Source organism: Salvelinus alpinus, chromosome 25 (genome assembly GCF_045679555.1).
Source record: "Salvelinus alpinus chromosome 25, SLU_Salpinus.1, whole genome shotgun sequence".
Classification (NCBI taxonomy): domain Eukaryota; kingdom Metazoa; phylum Chordata; class Actinopteri; order Salmoniformes; family Salmonidae; genus Salvelinus; species Salvelinus alpinus.
Window position 1 is genome coordinate 9196574 of NC_092110.1, and position 19020 is coordinate 9215593.

The 19020-nt window shown below is 42.3% G+C and overlaps 2 protein-coding genes across 2 annotated transcripts in view; both read left to right on the plus strand.

The window, feature by feature from the left end:
- ttc6 (tetratricopeptide repeat domain 6) overlaps positions 1-12001 on the plus strand; it is a 29815-nt gene extending 17814 nt beyond the window's left edge. The window contains exons 24-30 of the mRNA XM_071365023.1: positions 3505-3624; positions 4308-4381; positions 5520-5730; positions 6585-6737; positions 8989-9162; positions 9384-9609; positions 11659-12001. Of these exons, the coding sequence (XP_071221124.1) occupies positions 3505-3624; positions 4308-4381; positions 5520-5730; positions 6585-6737; positions 8989-9162; positions 9384-9609; positions 11659-11792 (1092 nt within the window). The 3' untranslated portion in view covers positions 11793-12001. The remainder of the gene's footprint in view (positions 1-3504; positions 3625-4307; positions 4382-5519; positions 5731-6584; positions 6738-8988; positions 9163-9383; positions 9610-11658) is intronic.
- A 4688-nt stretch (positions 12002-16689) lies between these two features.
- Positions 16690-18594, plus strand: LOC139553301 (somatostatin receptor type 1-like). The gene has a single exon (XM_071365485.1). It carries the CDS (start codon positions 17345-17347, stop codon positions 18449-18451), a length of 1107 nt encoding a protein of 368 aa, XP_071221586.1. The 5' UTR covers positions 16690-17344; the 3' UTR covers positions 18452-18594.
- The last annotated feature ends 426 nt before the right edge of the window (positions 18595-19020 follow it).

Here is a 19020-nt window from a genome sequence, read left to right on the forward strand (position 1 = left end):
TTGCATGATAAATGCTTGAAATTTGTCAGAATTTGTGGGTTTTGTTTATCCACCCGCCTCTTGAGGATTGACTACAAGTTCTCAATGGGATTAAGGTCTGTGGAGTTTCCTGGACATGGACCCAAAATATTTATGTTTTGTTCCCCGAGCCAGCATGCTCCATCATTCTGGAAAAGGCATTGTTCATCACCAAACTGTTCCTGGATGGTTGGGAGAAGTTGCTCTCGGAGGATGTGTTGGTACCATTCTTTATTCATGGCTGTGTTCTTAGGAAATATAGTGAGTGAGCCGACTCCCTTGGCTGAGAAGCAACCCCACACATGAACGGTCTCAGGATGCTTGACTGTTTTTTTAGCCCCTTTTTCTCAGTATCCAATTGGTAGAAGTTACTGTCTTATCTCATCGCTGCAACTCCCGTATGGACTCGGGAGAGGCGAAGGTCGAGAGCCATGTGTCCTCCGAACCACAACCCAACCAAGCCGCACTGCTTCTTGACACAATGCACATCCAACCCGGAAGCCAGCCGCACCAATGTGTCGGAGGAAACACCGTACACCTAGCGACCTGGTCAGCGTGCACTGCGCCCGGCCCGCCACAGGAGTCGCTAGTGCGCGACGAGGATATCCCTGCTGGCCAAACCCTCCCTAACCCGGACGACGCTGGGCCAATTGTGCGCCGCCCCATGGGCCTCCCGGTCGCGGCCGGCTGCGACAGAGCCTGGGCTCGAACCCAGAGTCTCTGGTGGCACAGCTAGCACTGCGATGCAGTGCCTTAGACCACTGCACCACCCGGGAGGCCAGGATGCTTTACTGTTGGCATGACACAGGACTGATGGTAGCGCTCACCTTGTCTTCTCCGGACAAGCTTTTTCCGGATGCCCCAAACAATTGGAAAGGGGATTCATCAGAGAAAATGACTTTACCCCAGTCCTCATCAGTCCAATCCCTGTACCTTTTGCAGAATATCAGTCTGTCCCTGATGTTTTTCCTGGAGAGAAGTGGCTTCTTTGCTGCCCTTCTTGACACCAAGCCATCCTCCAAAAGTCTTCGCCTCATTGTGCGTGCAGATGCACTCACACCTGCCTGCTGCCATTCCTGAGCAAGCTCTGTACTGGTGGTGCCCCGATCCCGCAGCTGAATCAACTTTAGGAGACGGTCCTGGCGCTTGCTGGACTTTCTTGGGCACTCTGAAGCCTTCACAACAATTGAACCACTCTCCTTGAAGTTCTTGATGATCCGATAAAGGGTTGATTTAGGTGCAATCTTACTGGCAGCAATATCCTTGCCTGTGAAGCCCTTTTTGTGCAAAGCAATGATGACGGCACGTGTTTCCTTGCAGGTAACCATGATTGACAGAGGAAGAACAATGATTCCAAGCACCACCCTCCTTTTGAAGCTTCCAGTCTGTTATTCAAACTCAATCAGCATGACAGAGTGATCTCCAGCCTTGTCCTCGTCAACACTCACAGCTGTGTTAACGAGAGAATCACTGACATGATCTCACCTGGTCCTTTTGTGGCAGGGCTGAAATGCGGTGGAAATGTTTTTTGGGGGATTCAGTTCATTTGCATGGCAAAGGGGGACTTTGCAATTAATCTGATCACTCTTCATAACATTCTGGAGTATATGCAAATTGCCATCATACAAACTGAGGCAGCAGACTTTGTGAAAATTAATATTTGTGTCATTCTCAAAACTTTTGGCCCCGACTACATTTCAAAGTGCAATAAAGCCGCATTCACATGCTAGTCGGAACTGATATTTCCAACTTGCTAATTTGCAATCTATTAATAAAGCAATCTATTAATATGTTTTTTTAACTATAATTTGTTCACAAGTATGATAGCTGTAGTTTATGGTTTACGCAACTTGTTGTTCGTTAGCCAATGACTTCAAAGCATGTGAATGCATCCAATTTATGACTTAACAACCGCTAAATTTCCACCTCCCACATGGTTACGAACGCAGCATTAAATTGAATATATTGGGTAGAGAAATGTACCATTTTACTAAATTATCCGCACATGTACCCTAAAAGGTACTGACCAGTACCATAAGTTCCTATGTGTACATCTGAAGGTACCTTATGTATACTTTTGACTTTTCTGTACAACAGGGAGCAACAGTGCAGTTACATCTCCGACACTGCCAAAACACCATCTAACCTACAAAATATTGGGTAGAAAAATGTCCCATTATACCTACAAGGTACCGAACTGTACCATGTGTGTTCACATATGTACCTGTGAAGTGTACCTTTGACCTTTTTGTACCCCAGGGAACAACACTGTAGTGTACATTAACCGTACCATTATTTATTTAGTGTGGTAATACTGAGTATACAAAACATTAAGAACGCCTGCTCTTTCCATGACAGACTGACCAGGTGAATCCAGGTAAAAGCTATGATCCCTTATTGATGTAATTGTTAAATCCACTTCAAACCGTGTAGATAAAGGAGAGAAGACAGGTTAAAGAAGGATTTTTAAGTCTTGAGACAATTGAGACGTGGATTGTGTATGTGTGCCATTCAGAAGGTTAAAGGGCAAGACAAAATATTTAAGTGCCTTTGATCGGGGTATGGTAGTAGGTGCCAGGCGCACCGGTTTGAGTGTGTCAAGAACTGCAACGCTGTTGGGTTTTTCACGCTCAACAGTTTCCCGTCTGCATCAAGAATGGTCCACCACCCAATTGACATCCAGTCAACTTGACACAACTGTGTGAGGGATTGGAGTCAAAATGGGCCAGCATGCCTGTGGAACGCTTTCTACACCTTGTAGAGTCCATGCCCCGACGAATTGAGGCTGTTCTGAGAGCAAAAGGCCATGGTGCAACTCAATATTATGAAGGTGTTCCTAATGTTTGGTTTACTCAGTGTATGTTCTAAGCTATAAGTATGAAGCTGGTGGCACTGCAGAAACATCGCTCCACTTCCACCAAGAGGTTGCAAGTTCAAATCCCCAAATAATGAATGTACACTATACTATGTCAAGTGTCCTTGAGCACTGATAGTTTTACATTGGTGGTGATAATTGGACAATTATTTACGTTATTCTTGGCAGCTTTTAAGAAAGGGCAGAAATGCATTCTTGTCAATAAGTCTGTGGACTGTATCTTTTCCACACTCACAGATCTGATGGTATAGTTGCACAGCGACCGAGAGGTTGTGAGTTCAAATCCCATTTAAGGCTCAGTCCCAATTGTGGTCACAGTACAAGCTTTTACAGTAATTGAAATCAGAATACAGCAGTATACTGTCACTTCATAGAAATAACACCTTTTAAGATTTTGTGTGTGTTTTTTCTGTAAGAGACAGGTTTGTGTTAGGAAAGAAGTGCTCCAACCATCTATAATTAATGTGTTTTAATTCGTAATCTGTGTGTCAGCCAACATCTTGGTTATGCTCCTGTCCATGCTCCTATGTTACATACATGTGTTTATGTCCCTTGCTGCTAGTACATCAGTTCTTTATTGTCATAGCTGTTGTTTCCTATTGATCTCTCAGGCTCTTAGAGACTATGGGATTGTCCTCCTCCTTCCCAGCAAGAAGGAGATTGACCTGAAGGTCTTGATCAATCGTGCCCTTCTCTACGTGGAGCTGAGTGACCATCACAATGCCTTACAGGTAGTGTCCTGTAGCTAGCATCGTCAACAGGCATTGTTAACTGTGCAAACACTCAAACTCACTGAGCCCAGGCCGGACAGATATATTAGACAGAGAGACTTTGGGTCATGGTACAGGTGTAGGATCTTAATTTGATCACCCTGTTGCAGGACAACTCTCCTGCAATTCACTTTCCACTTAGAAATGTCAGACTTTATTTCCGCTTACGAAAAATGTATCAACCCCTACAAAAATGTCCATTATAATCCACATAATATTTCACATTTCCTGTTGCTGCAAGATTATTTTCCTGGTGGAGCGAATTGTCTCAAATTAAGATTCTGCATCTGTAGAATGGTTGTATGAATTAGACAAAGAGACTATGGGACATAGGTTGTAAGTATTACTATTGGACGTGGTAGATAGGTTGTATATGCTAGGACATGATAGATAGATTGTATGCATTCGAGATAGGCGATGAGTTATCTCACATTGTTCAATCATTCATCACAAGCAGGGTTAGCGTTGATTGCATATCTCTGTTTCTTTATTCCTATTCATGCCATGATACCATTGGAGTGTACATAGCAATATCACATAGTAATGTGTTAGGTAGCACCACAATCATCATCTACCTGTTCATCTGTTCATCCATGGTGTCTTCACTTAACTTGTTGTTGTGGTGTACTGTCTTTGTCCTGCAGGATTTCAAAGCTGCCTCCTTGAGAAGTCCAGAGGACGCCACCATCTATCATGCCCTAGGAGTCTACCATCACAGGTCTCTCCCCTCACACACTCAGTATAGACACCCTAACACCGTATCCCCACCCAAGGACATGTTATTCTTCCCAAGCATCTCTACTTTCAGGGTTTGATAGTATAGTCCATGCAGTATCTCAAATTGTTATCCAAACCATGCTATTCATTTCCTTTTTTCCCTTGTTATTCATCATTTCCAGTTAGGCCTCCAGTCGGAAATCCAACTTATGCTGCCGTTAATAGTGAATTAATATTTGTGTGTTGCCTGAAGAGACCATAAACACTGCCTGACCTTTTATGAAGAATGATTTATGATTTCAATTAATAACTTTAATGGTTATTGTTCTAAAGTGGTCATGATGTGTGAAGAAGATGGGGAAATCAATGTAGTGTTGCAACATTGACCCACAGGGCAAATCCTTGAAACACACTGAATGTGTAAGACAGTCTCTCATCTTACTGTTGGACACGTTGTAGTCAGGCTACCAGTGTTGGGAAGAGCAGAAATCATCCAGACTGTCTCTCTACTCTCCCTGTGTACAGAACATAGAAGAATAAAACAGAATATCTATTTAGAGAGGTTCTCACAGAGAAATCCCATTGGGCCTGTTAACATCTTTCAAATTGCTGAGGGAATGTTCAAAACCGTATTGAAAGCAGGTTGTTCACGCCGAGCTGAAACATGGCTCTCAGAGAGTTGGGGGGAGAGAAAAAGAAACCGAGAGTGTTTCTGAGAAAAATAGACGCGTAGAGGAGCAGCACTCAGCGAGGTCATTCAGACATGCTCTGTTGAAAGGTGTGATCTTCCTGACAGTGTCGTTCCCCCTTCTTATGAGACATGTTTTAGAATGGGGGTATTATAGGTAATGGTATTGACCCAGAGCACCTATACTGGGGTGCACCTACTCCTTTGGGAACTGTGGTCATTTGGAGAGTGTTAATGGACGTGGAGTAGAGTAGTGGTTATTGCTCATCCGCTAGCCTGAACAAGTACTGTTTTTCACAGGATCTTTAATGTGCCCAGTTAGATGGGTGGTGAAGTTTATTTTCTACGGGAATGGATTTTAAGAGCATACTGCTTTAACAACATCTTATAATGAACTCTATGACCTGTGTGTGTGTGTGTCCGTGCGTGCGTGCTTGGGTGTGTCCTCTAGGCTGGGTCAGCTCCAGGAGTCAGTAGAAGCCTACAGCCAGGCCATGCAGATCAGCCCGTTCTTCCTAGATGCCTACGTGGGGCGGGGCAACGCCTGCATGGACTACGGCCACACCCAGGCTACCAAACAGGCTCAGAGGGACTTCCTTTCCGCCCTGCACCTCAACCCCCTCTGCTCCAACGCACGCATCTGCCTGGCCTACAACTTCCAGGTAACCCTAACCTCCTAACCCCAAACCCTAACCCTAGCTTCATGTCCATCATCCACATCCTGGTTCAACCTTAACCCTAACCTTAGCCTCAACCCTAACTCTAACCATAGCTTCATGTCCACATCCCGGTTCAACCCCGACCCTAGCCTTAACCTCAACCCTAACTCTAACCATAGCTTCATGTCCACATCCTGGTTCAACCCTAACCTTAGCCTCAAACACTACCCTAACCCTGAACCTCAACTTGTCACATGGGTATACACAGCTCTGCAGACGTATTATTCAAAGTAGAATCTACTTGGAGAGCAGTAGGTAGTTGACATTATTTTTGTCAATGTGAATAGTCCTTAAAAGCCAAGTGTATTGTGTAATGTGTGTACCCTCACGTATTATACATTTACTGTACATTGTAAATTAATTCATGTTAATTGCCATATTGCTGAGTGTTGAAGAGCAGACCACTTCTGGCTCTTGTTGCGCTATTTATGATAGGATGAAGAGGGGGTGGATTTACATCAATTCAACCTGGTCAGACATACTTATGTACATAAAATAGCCTTCTTGTGTCTCCATTTTGTGACCAATATCTATTCTTGTACTCACTCCAATCGTGTTGCTAAGATTTGCATTTGACGATTTTAGGCAAAAAGAAAACAGGCAACTTTCTATAATGTTTTTAATAAGAAGACAGCTGTCAACATGTCATTTTGTTTAACTGCCATTGTTTAAAAATAGCAAACCAATCCCAGCATTTTGTTAAATGTAAATAGATTTTCACTGTTTAAATTCATGCTTTAGCAGTTGGCAATTTCAAACTTGGTACATAACTCCAATCTGTCCGTGTGCTTTTCCAGGTTTTCGGTTGCTTCCAAAGAGCCTGGAACCAGTTCACAGTGGCAGCAGAGATTGACTCCAAATGCTGGAAGGCATTTGAGGGGAGAGCTGTCATCAACCTGCAGATGGGAAACACCTATGCTGCTTTCCAAGACATTAACATGGCTCTGAAGGTATCACCTTGGCAACATACAGCATCAAACCCATTGATGTTAGTTCTAAGCAGGCTGGTTAGTAATGAGATAAAAGTCACATTTTTCTGTGATTGTTTGGACCTGGTATGTAATGTGGATCCTGTGGGGAATTGCAGTTTCCTGTTTCAGTAATGGATGGCCACTGTGAAGAGAGATAATTGGCTGAATGTCCTCCACTCAGTCAGGAGAGCGTGTTTAGTCCATGTTTATAAAATGCAAGCTGTTGAGTACACTGAGGGAAGACATACTGCCGGTGTATACTGCCATATTCAGCGTTTCAGCAAATTACTTGGACATGATGTATTATAGCTATGTGGTTGGTGTTTTGTTTCCGGTCAATCAGGAGATAGAATGCAGGTTGTTGGAGTAAGACTGCCAGTGTTGCTGTATTCAGTGTTTCATCCCTTATAGCAGGGTTTCCCAAACTCGGTCCTGGGGCCCTTACTGGACGCACGTTTTGTTTTTTGCCATAGCACTACGCAGCTGATTATAATAATCCAAGCTTGATGATGCGTTGGTTATGCCTTATAATAATAACTTGGAGATGTTGTATCGTAGCTATATACAGTTGAAGTTTACATACACCTTAGCCAAATACATTTAAACTCAGTTTCACAATTCCTGACATTTAATCCTAGTAAAAATTCCCTGTCTTAGGTCAGTTAGCATCACCACTTTATTTTAAGAATGTGAAATGTCAGAATAATAGTAGAGAGAATGATTTATTTCAGCTTTTATTTCTTTCATCACATTCCCAGTGGGTCAGCAGTTTACATACACTCAATGAGTTTTTAGTAGCATTGCCCTTAAATTGTTTAACCCGGGTCAAACATTTCGGGTAGCCTTCCACAAGCTTCTCACAATAAGTTGGGTGAATTTTGGCCCATTCCTCCTGACAGAGCTGGTGTAACTGAATCAGGTTTGTAGGCCTCCTTGCTCGCATACGCTTTTTCAGTTCTGCCCACAAATTTTCTATGGGATTGAGGTCAGGGCTTGTGATGGCCACTCCAATACGTTGACTTTGTTGTCCTTAAGCCATTTTGCCACAACGTTGGAAGTATGCTTGGGGTCGTTGTCCATTTGGAAGACCCATTTGCGACCAAGCTTTAACTTCCTGACTGATGTCTTGAGATGTTGCTTCAATATATCCACATAATTTTCCTGGCTCAAGATGCCATCTATTTTGTGAAGTGCACCAGTCCCTCCTGCAGCAAAGCACCCCCACAACATGATGCTGCCAACCCCGTGCTTCACGGTTGGGATGGTGTTCTTCGGCTTGCAAGCTTCCCCCTTTTTCCTCAAACATAACGATGGTCATTATGGCCAAACAGTTCTATTTTTGTTTCATCAGACCAGAGGACATTTCTCTAAAAAGTACGGTCTTTGTCCCCATGTGCAGTTGTAAACCATAGTCTGGCTTTTTTTATGGCGGTTTTGGATCAGTGGCTTCTTCCTTGCTGAGCGGCCTTTCCGGTTATGTCGATATAGGACTCGTTTTACTGTGGATATAGATACTTTTGTACCTGTTTCCTCCAGCATCTTCACAAGGTCCTTTGCTGTTGTTCTGGGATTGATTTGCACTTTTCACACCAAAGTACGTTCATCTCTAAGAGACAGAACTCATCTCCTTCCTGAGCGGTATGACGGCTGCGTGGTCCCATGGTGTTTATACTTGCGTACTATTGTTTGTATAGATGAACGTGGTACCTTCAGGCGTTTGGAAATTGCTCCCAAGGATGAACCAGACTTGTGGAGGTCTACAATTGTTTTTCTGAGGTCTTGGCTGATTTCTTTTGATTTTCCCGTGATGTCAAGCAAAGAGGCACTGAGTTTGAAGGTAGGCCTTGAAATACATCCACAGGTAAACCTTCAATTGACTCAAATGATGTCAATTAGCCTATCAGAAGCTTCTAAAGACATGACATAATTTTCTGGAATTTTCCAAGCTGTTTAAAGGCACAGTCACCTTAGTGTATGTAAACTTCTGACCCACGGAATTGTGATACAGTGAATTTATAAGTGAAATAATCTGTCTATTAACAATTGTTGGAAAAATGACTTGTCATGCACAAAGTAGATGTCCTAACCCGACTTGCCAAAACTATAGTTTGTTAACAAGAAATGTGTGGAGTGGTTGAAAAATGAGTTTTAATGACTGTAAATGTAAACTTCCGACTTTAATTGTATTCACTGTGTTATTAACTGTGACCCTGGCCTGGCCTTTCTGTAGCACCATCCTGTGTCAGATCAGCTGCTGACTAACCGAGGGGTGATCAACCAGTTCATGGGGGACAAAGCCAATGCCATGAAAGACTACCAGAGAGCCATCTCACTCAACCCCAAGTACGCCCTGGCCTTCTTCAACGCTGCTAACCTCTACTTCTACAACAGGCAGTTTGAACAGGTAAAATCATTCACTCTAATGGATTTTATTCTGATGTGCTGTCAGTGTCAAGTGTAAAACCTAGTTCACATCCACGGAGCGGTGAAATGTTTTACACTTAAGGGTCATTCACATCCTATAGGATGGGTCTCACTGTATGCATACACTCTCGTCGCTCTTCTCCTTCCTGTGTGCTCCTGTGTGACGGTGGTTCTGTGTGCTCCTGGCTGGTGATCCTCCAGGCCTGTGAGCACTACAGTCGAGCATTTGAGCTGGACCCAGCGGATGAGTCTGCGGTGCTGAACCGGGCCATCACCAGGGCTCTGCTGAGGAAGGTTCCAGAGGCCATCGAGGACTTCTCTGAGGCCCTGAGACTCAACCCTTATTCCTCACACGTGTTCTTCAACCGAGCCAATCTCTACAGCTCCCTGCGCCAGTACAGGAATGCAGAGAAGGACTTCAGTCAAGGTGAGCAGTGAGCAGCAATCAACAGCCTTTTACCACTCGCTCTTTTGTTCCTGGATGGCTGCCCTTGTGTGTGTCTCAATGTGTTTCCTGCTGGATAGAGTTTCTCAGTCCAATGTGTGCTAGGTATTGTACAGAGACTTGTAACACGTTCCGAGGTCAGATGGTTGAATCTTACTGTAGTGTCATTTTGTTGTTGTATTAAGCACTTAATGTGTTTAAATCAGTCTGTCTCGAGGATATTTGATTCAGTGCATTGTGTTGTTGTATTGCGTTGTGTTGTAGGCTATGTGGTAATGAATCAAACCTACAACCATTGCAGGCTCCAGACAACTGAGCCAATAAGTTTTTTTTCTGTATTGAGTTGATTCCCGGATAAGATTCAGTAACTGTAGACAATGATAGGGTTTTCATTTACCCTGGGTGATGAACGGGTGACCCGGCAGGGGGCTAGGACAGCATCTCTGTTGTTCTGTCAGCAGTAGTGCGGAGCGATTAACCGAAATGTCAAGTTATTTTTCTTTTTTTTTATACAGCTAAAAGACCGACGTCGTTTCAATTATTTGAATTCCATTTAGTTAGTTTTCTTTTCTGTGAGCTTGATGTGCAGTTTCTGTAGAGATAAATCAGATCCAGCCTGAACTGTGTGATGTTGTAGTTTCCAACAGGCCAATATTATACATAGTTTAGCACAGAAAACGTAGTTATTAACTACAATTACCATAATCCATTGCGCGGCCACTTAAACATGTCTGGTCTGTGCGGAGAAGACACCGAGGCTGAGAGAAGAGAGAACTCGTAATCGAAAGGGTAGAGAAAGCAGTTACTTTGCGAGTCTGAAAATACATGATCTAAGTGATTGATAGTTGGTATTCGGCGGGCATAAAAGTATGCCTTATTTACTTTGAAGAAGTACTAAAATTGTGTTTCTGTTAGACAACAGCTCTATATGAGATGATGACTTGGAGTTAAATAAAGTCCTCAAATAAAACAACTATTTTCATAAAGTAATGTGAATAAAGGTAGTAGTGGGCAGTCACTACCATCATGGGACTTTTATTCATTCTATTCTGTGTTGTTACATCATTCAACCCACATAATGCATAGTGCATTTAATGTCAAAAAAATGTTATGTCTACTTTTTAAAATTTTATAATCGAACCAAAACCGAACCTCAAAAAGCACTAGTCAGCAGGGCTGTTATGTTTTACCCACTGCTGATGGGACTCTTTCTGGTACCATTATTACACACTTGTATTGTATATAGGACAACATTGTCATGTCTGGTGTTGCAAACTGTAAAGTAAATTTTAGGCACAGGCTAGCCTACCATCTTACCTCTGTACAGACAAGGCATATTCTCTCTCTCTCAATCACTCACTCTCTCACAATATGCACCACCGTCTCTGAAGACTAGTCTACAGATTACGTCCCCCTGCTGCCGTTACTCCGAGAGAAAATCTTCTCTCTTTTTGTTTTGGGTGTCAAAATAACTGGCCAATAGTTGGAAATAAAAACACCCAATTAAACAAAGCAAAGGACAGTGGCACAGTGCAGTGACACCCCTCACTGGCAGACAGACAACCCCAAGACCAAGAAGAAGGCCACTTATTTTTCATGAGACAAGAGGCAGCTTGAGTTTCCATGGTGATGATACAAACCTATAATAATAGATTTTCAGCAGGACAGAATGAGCATGAGGATTCATCCAACAAATGGAATCATTGTGGGTGTTGATGGAACCAACTCTGTCGTGCTTATGATTTAGAGAAAATCAGTTAAATTAGTTCAGTTCCACTGATTCAGTGAATTAATGTTTTTTTTTAGGTGTTGTAGCAGACTTGAATGTGTTGTTAAAAGAGTAATTGCATGGAACTGAATCAAATCTTAATTTGATTAGTAGTTTTAGCTGAGACCAAGACCGTTCGATTCATAAAGTGTACGTGGAGAAGTGGAGGATTCATGTGTCATGACTAGAAATACTATAGCTAGCTATAAATAGACACCCTCAAACGTTCTGGTCTTGGTCTTTAAAGTACATGTATTCCCTAGCTCTTCTCCTCCAGCCCAACGATGCCCTGGTCTACAAGCTCCGTGCTGATGTCAGAGGCCACCTGGGCTTGACTGACCAAGCGATGCAGGACTATAAAACAGCAGTGGAGCTCCAAGAGGCACTGGAGGGCTGAGATGAGCCAACCCCATATTAGCGATACTATACCATCTGTTTCCTTATGATGCTACTCTACAGTTTCAGACCTACTGGTCATGGTTATGGTTGACTGAGGAAACAGATGCTGTTCATCAAAATGTATACTTTGTGATATATTGGGCATCAGAATCTTCAATATTTGTTATATTTGTTGTTATATGTTTAATAAAACTTCTATGACATTCACGTGAGTGTTTTATGAGTAGTCTTTAATGTGCAATCCTGTCTTAAAGGTCCAATGCAGACATTTTTATCTCAATATCATATAGTTTCTGGGTAACAATTAAAGAGATTGAACGGGATCTTTAGCACGTTGAAATTTGTAACGTATTGTATGAATTGGAATTTGACTTATTAAAAAAAATATATATAATCAGGACGTAACATATCATATGCAATTGATGACGTTCTACACAATTGTGCACAATTTTCAGGGACCCGTTTTGGCTCGTGAGCACTACTTTTTGGCTTGTGAGCACTACTACTGACTGAAATGATATAAAACCTTTAAAAAGCATCTTTAAGTATCTTACTGTGATTGGTGTCACAAAACCTTTAATGCGTCTTTAAGTTGTCCTCCACAATGAAATGGGGGGAGGGGGGGTTGGACCACATGGATCTGTCTCCATCTGTTTGTATGTCCGTTAGTACGTTAGTCACACACAATCCGGGTTACGGCACCAGTGAAACCGACATCAGTTTGCAGCTCACGGTATATCTTTCTCCACTGTTCCTGTCCCCATACCGTGCTCCAACCAGTGATCCTCTTCTCGCAAACACATGTGAACGTCCTCCTTGACAACGTACCAACTGTTTGAGCTATACAAAAGGTACCAATTGGATTGCTCCATCAGCAACATTTCAAGCAGGCTGTGAAGTGAGCTTACGGGCATGTTCTTAACTCTGTTACATATGTAACCTGATAACTAGCTGTTATTGGCAGAGAGGTTTGAAACTCTCTTTGTTAATGGTCTATTAACATACACTGGTGATGTCGCCAGGCAGGCCAAAACTCCACCCATGCAAAACACCCTGAAAAGGCGGTCTTTTCAAACAGCTTTTACACTAAAAGGGTATTATCAAAATTTTCACAATTTCACAGTGTGGAAAAACAGTATAAATAAAACACAGGAAAATCACGTTTTTGAGGTTGTTTGAATTGCTTTGTGCCAAGTTCAATATCTCCCTTCATGAATTCCCCTGAGAGGTTATTAACTGCTTGCAGTGCCAGTGATTGAATCAGAGAGAGACCATTTTGTCTCCGCATACACAGTATCCCAACAAACAAACACAGCGGTAGTATTTCCTTGGCTTTGGAGCTCTTTCCCAGTTAAGGACCTGGGTTATTTCTTGCCCATCCAAATCAGCTGAGTCAGTCTCCATAAAACAGGAGCTATATAGAGAGAGGAAAGAGAAGGAGGCCTGTGGAGTATAAAAAACACCTGCCAAATGAACTGGCGTGCCTCCAGGGGAGGGAGGGAGGGTATTGGGGTGGGGGGGTGGGGTGGGAGGAGAGGGAGAGGGAGGAGTAATGAAGGAGAGAGGAGTAATGAAGGAGAGAGGAGTAATGAAGGAGAGAGGAGTAATGAAGGAGAGGAGTAATGAAGGAGAGAGGAGTAATGAAGGAGAGAGGAGTAATGAAGGAGAGAGGAGTAATGAAGGAGAGAGGAGTAATGAAGGAGAGGAGTAATGAAGGAGAGAGGAGTAATGAAGGAGAGAGGAGTAATGAAGGAGAGGAGTAATGAAGGAGAGGAGTAATGAAGGAGAGAGGAGTAATGAAGGAGAGAGGAGTAATGAAGGAGAGGAGTAATGAAGGAGAGGAGTAATGAAGGAGAGGAGTAATGAAGGAGAGGAGTAATGAAGGAGAGAGGAGTAATGAAGGAGAGGAGTAATGAAGGAGAGAGGAGTAATGAAGGAGAGGAGTAATGAAGGAGAGAGGAGTAATGAAGGAGAGAGGAGTAATGAAGGAGAGAGGAGTAATGAAGGAGAGAGGAGTAATGAAGGAGAGGAGTAATGATGGAGAGGAGTAATGAAGGAGAGGAGTAATGAAGGAGAGAGGAGTAATGAAGGAGAGGAGTAATGAAGGAGAGAGGAGTAATGAAGGAGAGAGGAGTAATGAATGAAAGGAGTAATGAAGGAGAGGAGTAATGAAGGAGAGGAGTAATGAAGGAGAGAGGAGTATGAACACAACCATCTGTTCCACTTACACACTGAGACGGTGTACTGAGACGGTGTGTGTGTGTGTATGCAGCTTGTTGCATTTCAAGGGCAATCATGCAGTCATTCTCTGAAAACAATGCTAGGAAAAATTATATGGCTGACCCAACTGAATGCATTGTGTTTCTTAAAGAGGAGAATCTTTTGTTTTCCAATCTGTGAAGGATGCTTTTGTTCTCTTTTTAACAAAAATATATGCCTTATAGAAATAGAACATGTTAATCACAAAACATAGCGTGACTGCAGAAAAGCTGTTGTTAATCTAGGGTGTCGACTGTGCTAACCAGAAGGTTGAGACAAGATGGAAAAATGCTGAATAACAAGAAAACAGGAACTGAGGAATGTGTAGCCACGACTACTCAGCTCAAACTTCACAACAAACACTTCCGGATATCTGGATCCTGTGTGCTGTGAGGCTGGGACCAGCCTGGGCACCACCGATAGGCTAGCAAGTTTAAACCACGCTAAGCCTCTACTGTGACAGGCCAACTCTAAAGTTGGAACTACCTCTGTCACAGTATAAAAGAAGATGTCTGTACTATTTCCGTCAGTTCTCTGCTTTACCCTACGTGGTGATACAGTGAACCCGTATATACGAAAATTGCGTTTACCATTTATCGCTTATGTTAAATAAAAATACTTAAAGTATATTCGGTGACTCTGAATCACATTTTATCCTGATACCATATTCGATTGACGCAACCTTTTACAAATCCAACATTGTTTGTTGCATTCTAATGTAACATGTTTCTTTTACTTCCATATTGAGCTCTTACAATTTCACAATTAATTCAAATACTGTCTTGAGCTGAGGGAATCTAAACCTTGTTAGTTATTGCTCATAAAAACGCTGCATGTTTTGTACAATTTACTCTGTTTACTGCCCACTGGGCACTGACGGCAGTTCAACGTCTAGTTTTGATTTACACTGAACAAAAATATACATGCAAATGTAAAGTGTTGGTTTTGTTACACAACACAATGCCACAGATGTCTCAAGTTTTGAGGGAGCGTGCAATTGGCATGCTGACTCCAGGAATGTCCACCAGAGCTGTTGCCAACTGCAGACCACGTGTATGGCGTTGTGTGGGTGAGCGGTTTGCTGATGTCAACGTTGTGAACAGAGTGCCCCATGGTGACGGTGGGGTTATGGTATGGGCAGGCATACGCTACGGAAAAACGAACACTATCGCATTTTATCGATGGCAATTTGAATGCACAGAGATACCGTGACAAGATCCTGAGGTCCATTGTTGTGCCATTCATCTGCTGATACCACCTCATATTTCAGCATGATAATGCACGGCCCCGTTTTACAATGATCTGTACACAATTCCTGGAAGCTGAAAATGTCTCAGTTCTTCCATGGCCTGCATACTCACCAGACATGTCATCCACTGAGAATTTTTGGGATGTGTACGACACTGCGTTCTAGTTCCCGCCAATACCCAGCAACTTCGCACAGCCATTGAAGAGGAGTGGGACAACATTCCACAGGCCACAATCAACACCCTGATCAACTCTTCGTGAAGGAGATGTATCACGCTGCATGATACAAATTGTGGTCACACCAGATACTGACTGGATTTCTGATCCACGTCCCACGTTTTTTAAAGCTTTCTGCGACCAACAGATGCATATCTGTATTCCCAGTCATGTGAAATCCATAGATTCGGGCCTAATGAATTTATTTCAATTGATTGATTTCCTTATATGAATTGTAACTCAGTAAAATCTTTGAAATTGTTGCATGTTGCGTTTATATTTTTGTTCAATATACATTTGACTGCGTTATCAACTAACATGAATTCAACAACCATTAGAACCATGTCATTGGATTTAAATTACAAGTTGGGTGAAAAATGCCACGGTGGGTGGCATCTAATGTCTCTTGGACATTTGGTCAGTTGTGCAAGATTAAACATCAAGCTGTCACATTAGAGCCAGCAACTGCTCCATTATCCAACTTTGTCAACACAGATATTGCATTTGGATTTCCTAATGAAACTCTATTTACTTACTTAGATTTTCAGTGATTCTCTAATCTGTTTGTGTACCAGAGGGCCACATACGGTGATCTGAGTATGACGCACTTTGATTGATTTTCTTCATTCATCATAAATGAATGATATGACGTTCACCTGTGATGTGGATATTGTTTGTGATTTGGTCATCTGTAATAATCCAGTTACAGGTGGGATGACAGCCCACCTATTTCAAAATGAAGACTTTATCTTTATCCTCTGTAGCCTACACTTACCAGGTATTCTTTTTGATTCTAATTTTTAGATGAAAATCCCAAGGAAGATGACACATCGCTTTTGTTAAATATCACAATATACAGAGCCTTCAGAAAGTATTCATACCCCTTGACTTATTCCACATTTTGTTGTGTTAAAGCCTGAGCTAAAAATGTATTAAAGCAATTTTTTTTCTCACTCATCTACACACAATACTCCATAAGGACAAACTGAAAAGACCTTTGGCAGCGATTACAGCTGTGAATCTGTCTGGGTAAGTCTCTAAGAGCTTTGCACACCTGGATTGTGAAACATTTGCCCATTATTCTTTTCAAAATTCTTCAAGCTCTAGCCTTATTTAGGCTTGCCATAACAAAGGGGTTGAATACTTATTGACTCTAGACATTTCAGCTTTTCATTTTTTATTAATTTCTAAAAACATACATCCAATTCCACTTTGACTTATTGGGTGTTGTGTGTAGGTCAGTGACCAAAAAAACAACAACATTTAATCAATTTTAAATTCTGGTTGTAACACAATGTGAAAAAGTCAAGGGGTGTGAATACTTTCTGAAGGCACTGTATGTCAGTCCACAATTTATGCAATTGTATTAGTCATAAATGTTCAGTAGTGCTGAGTGTGTGTCTGATTCAACTGTGAAATTGCTGATACGACGAAAACAACCTGGGAAACATGTAACTATTGTGCATCGTCATCAAAAGACACAAGACTGCAGCAATTTACCAATCAATCAGTTGAACTTGAATGTGGGTGTTATGACGCTCGATAACAGATTCCTATTCTAGGTTATAGTGGTTTATATCGATTAGGACCTAGACTATGACCCCAACACAACGTCATTTTACAACGTCTGACGTTGCGTCTCTGAAATGACTAGATCATCGGTAGCTATCCATGGTCCTGAAACAACGCACCGTCTGCGCGCCACAGCACAGAGCAACTCCCGTGAGGAGATGGGTTACCTGGACAGTCGCACTGATTGAAATGTATTATTTAACAGAAGACATAGGCCTACTTTTTTGAGGATTCTTCTGGAAAAACACAGCCAAAATGCTCCCCAACAGCTCTTTCAGGAATCTAACCTTGGAGGACGGTTTTTTCCTAATGAACAACTCGTCTGGGAACGAAACGTACAGCGAGTCTCAAGGCAGCGCTATCCTCATCTCCTTCATTTACTCGGTTGTCTGTTTGGTCGGACTGTGCGGGAACTCTATGGTTATCTATGTCATTTTCAGATATGCCAAAATGAAAACTGCAACAAATATTTACATTCTGAATCTGGCCATAGCGGACGAGTTACTTATGCTGAGTGTCCCTTTCTTGGTGACATCTTCACTCCTTCATCACTGGCCTTTCGGCTCCCTTCTCTGCCGCCTTGTTCTAAGTGTTGATGCTATTAATATGTTTACGAGTATTTACTGCTTAACTGTACTTAGCATAGACCGATATATCGCGGTTGTGCACCCCATCAAAGCCTCCCGGTACAGGAGACCCACAATAGCTAAAATAGTCAACTTTGGGGTTTGGATGTTTTCTATCCTGGTCATTTTGCCCATTATTATATTTTCCACGACCGTTCCAAACTTGGACGGTTCGGTTGCTTGCAACATTCAGATGCCAAAGCCAGTTAACCAGTGGATGGCTGTGTTTGTGATCTATGCCTTTCTCATGGGCTTTCTGTTCCCAGTCATTGCTATCTGTATGTGTTACATCCTCATCATCGCCAAGATGAGAGTGGTGGCACTGAAGGCAGGTTGGCAACAGCGTAAGAAGTCGGAGAGAAAGATCACTCTGATGGTGATGATGGTGGTGACCGTGTTTGTCATCTGTTGGATGCCCTTTCACATTATGCAGCTCGTCAATGTCTTTGTGGAGCACCATAACGCAACACTCATGCAACTCGCAGTGATTCTGGGATACGCAAATAGCTGCGCCAACCCTATACTGTACGGATTTTTATCAGACAATTTCAAACGTTCGTTCCAAAGAATTTTGTGCCTGCGGTGGATGGACAATGCAACGGAAGAACCAATAGATTACTATGCCACGTCTCTGAAAAGTCGTGGTTACAGTGTGGATGAATTTCAACCGGACAATATGGAATGTGATAGCACGTATAGAAATGGAACCTGTACTTCTAGGACAACGACACTGTAGCAGCATATGGACATGATGAAATCAACAAAATCATTAACGTGACCACTGAGTGTTTCGCTCATAACTAGGCGGTTACTTCGATATGTATTCATGTTGTTTACCTGCAACTATTTGAACGCAATTAAAATGTTAAATAATCCAAATGTCTTATTATTGTTCGTAGTATTACAATGTGGATTCAGGTGGCACTGTACGTAATAGTCCTCCAAGTAGCACAAGTCGCCTACAGAGCTGAAACTGACTGGCACTACTAGAGGCTTCCGGAGTGATATTATTTCCACTGTGTGAGCACATACAAAAAAAGTGTTAAACAGTGCTGCTTATGATTAATCTATTGCAGATATCTTGGAGAGTATACCAAGATTTGCAGTTTAAGTTCAGATTCATACTCAGACTCTATGATGAATTATTAATTGCGCAAATTCAAGTTAAAACAGCATCAGTGATCTTCGCTTTTAAATCTCTCAGGCAGAGAGCAACATGAACACTTGTTCACCTTAGCAAAACAACCACATCCTGGTCCAGAAAGAGCAGCCCAGCTATCTCTTATCCGCTGTCCTCTTATCTTT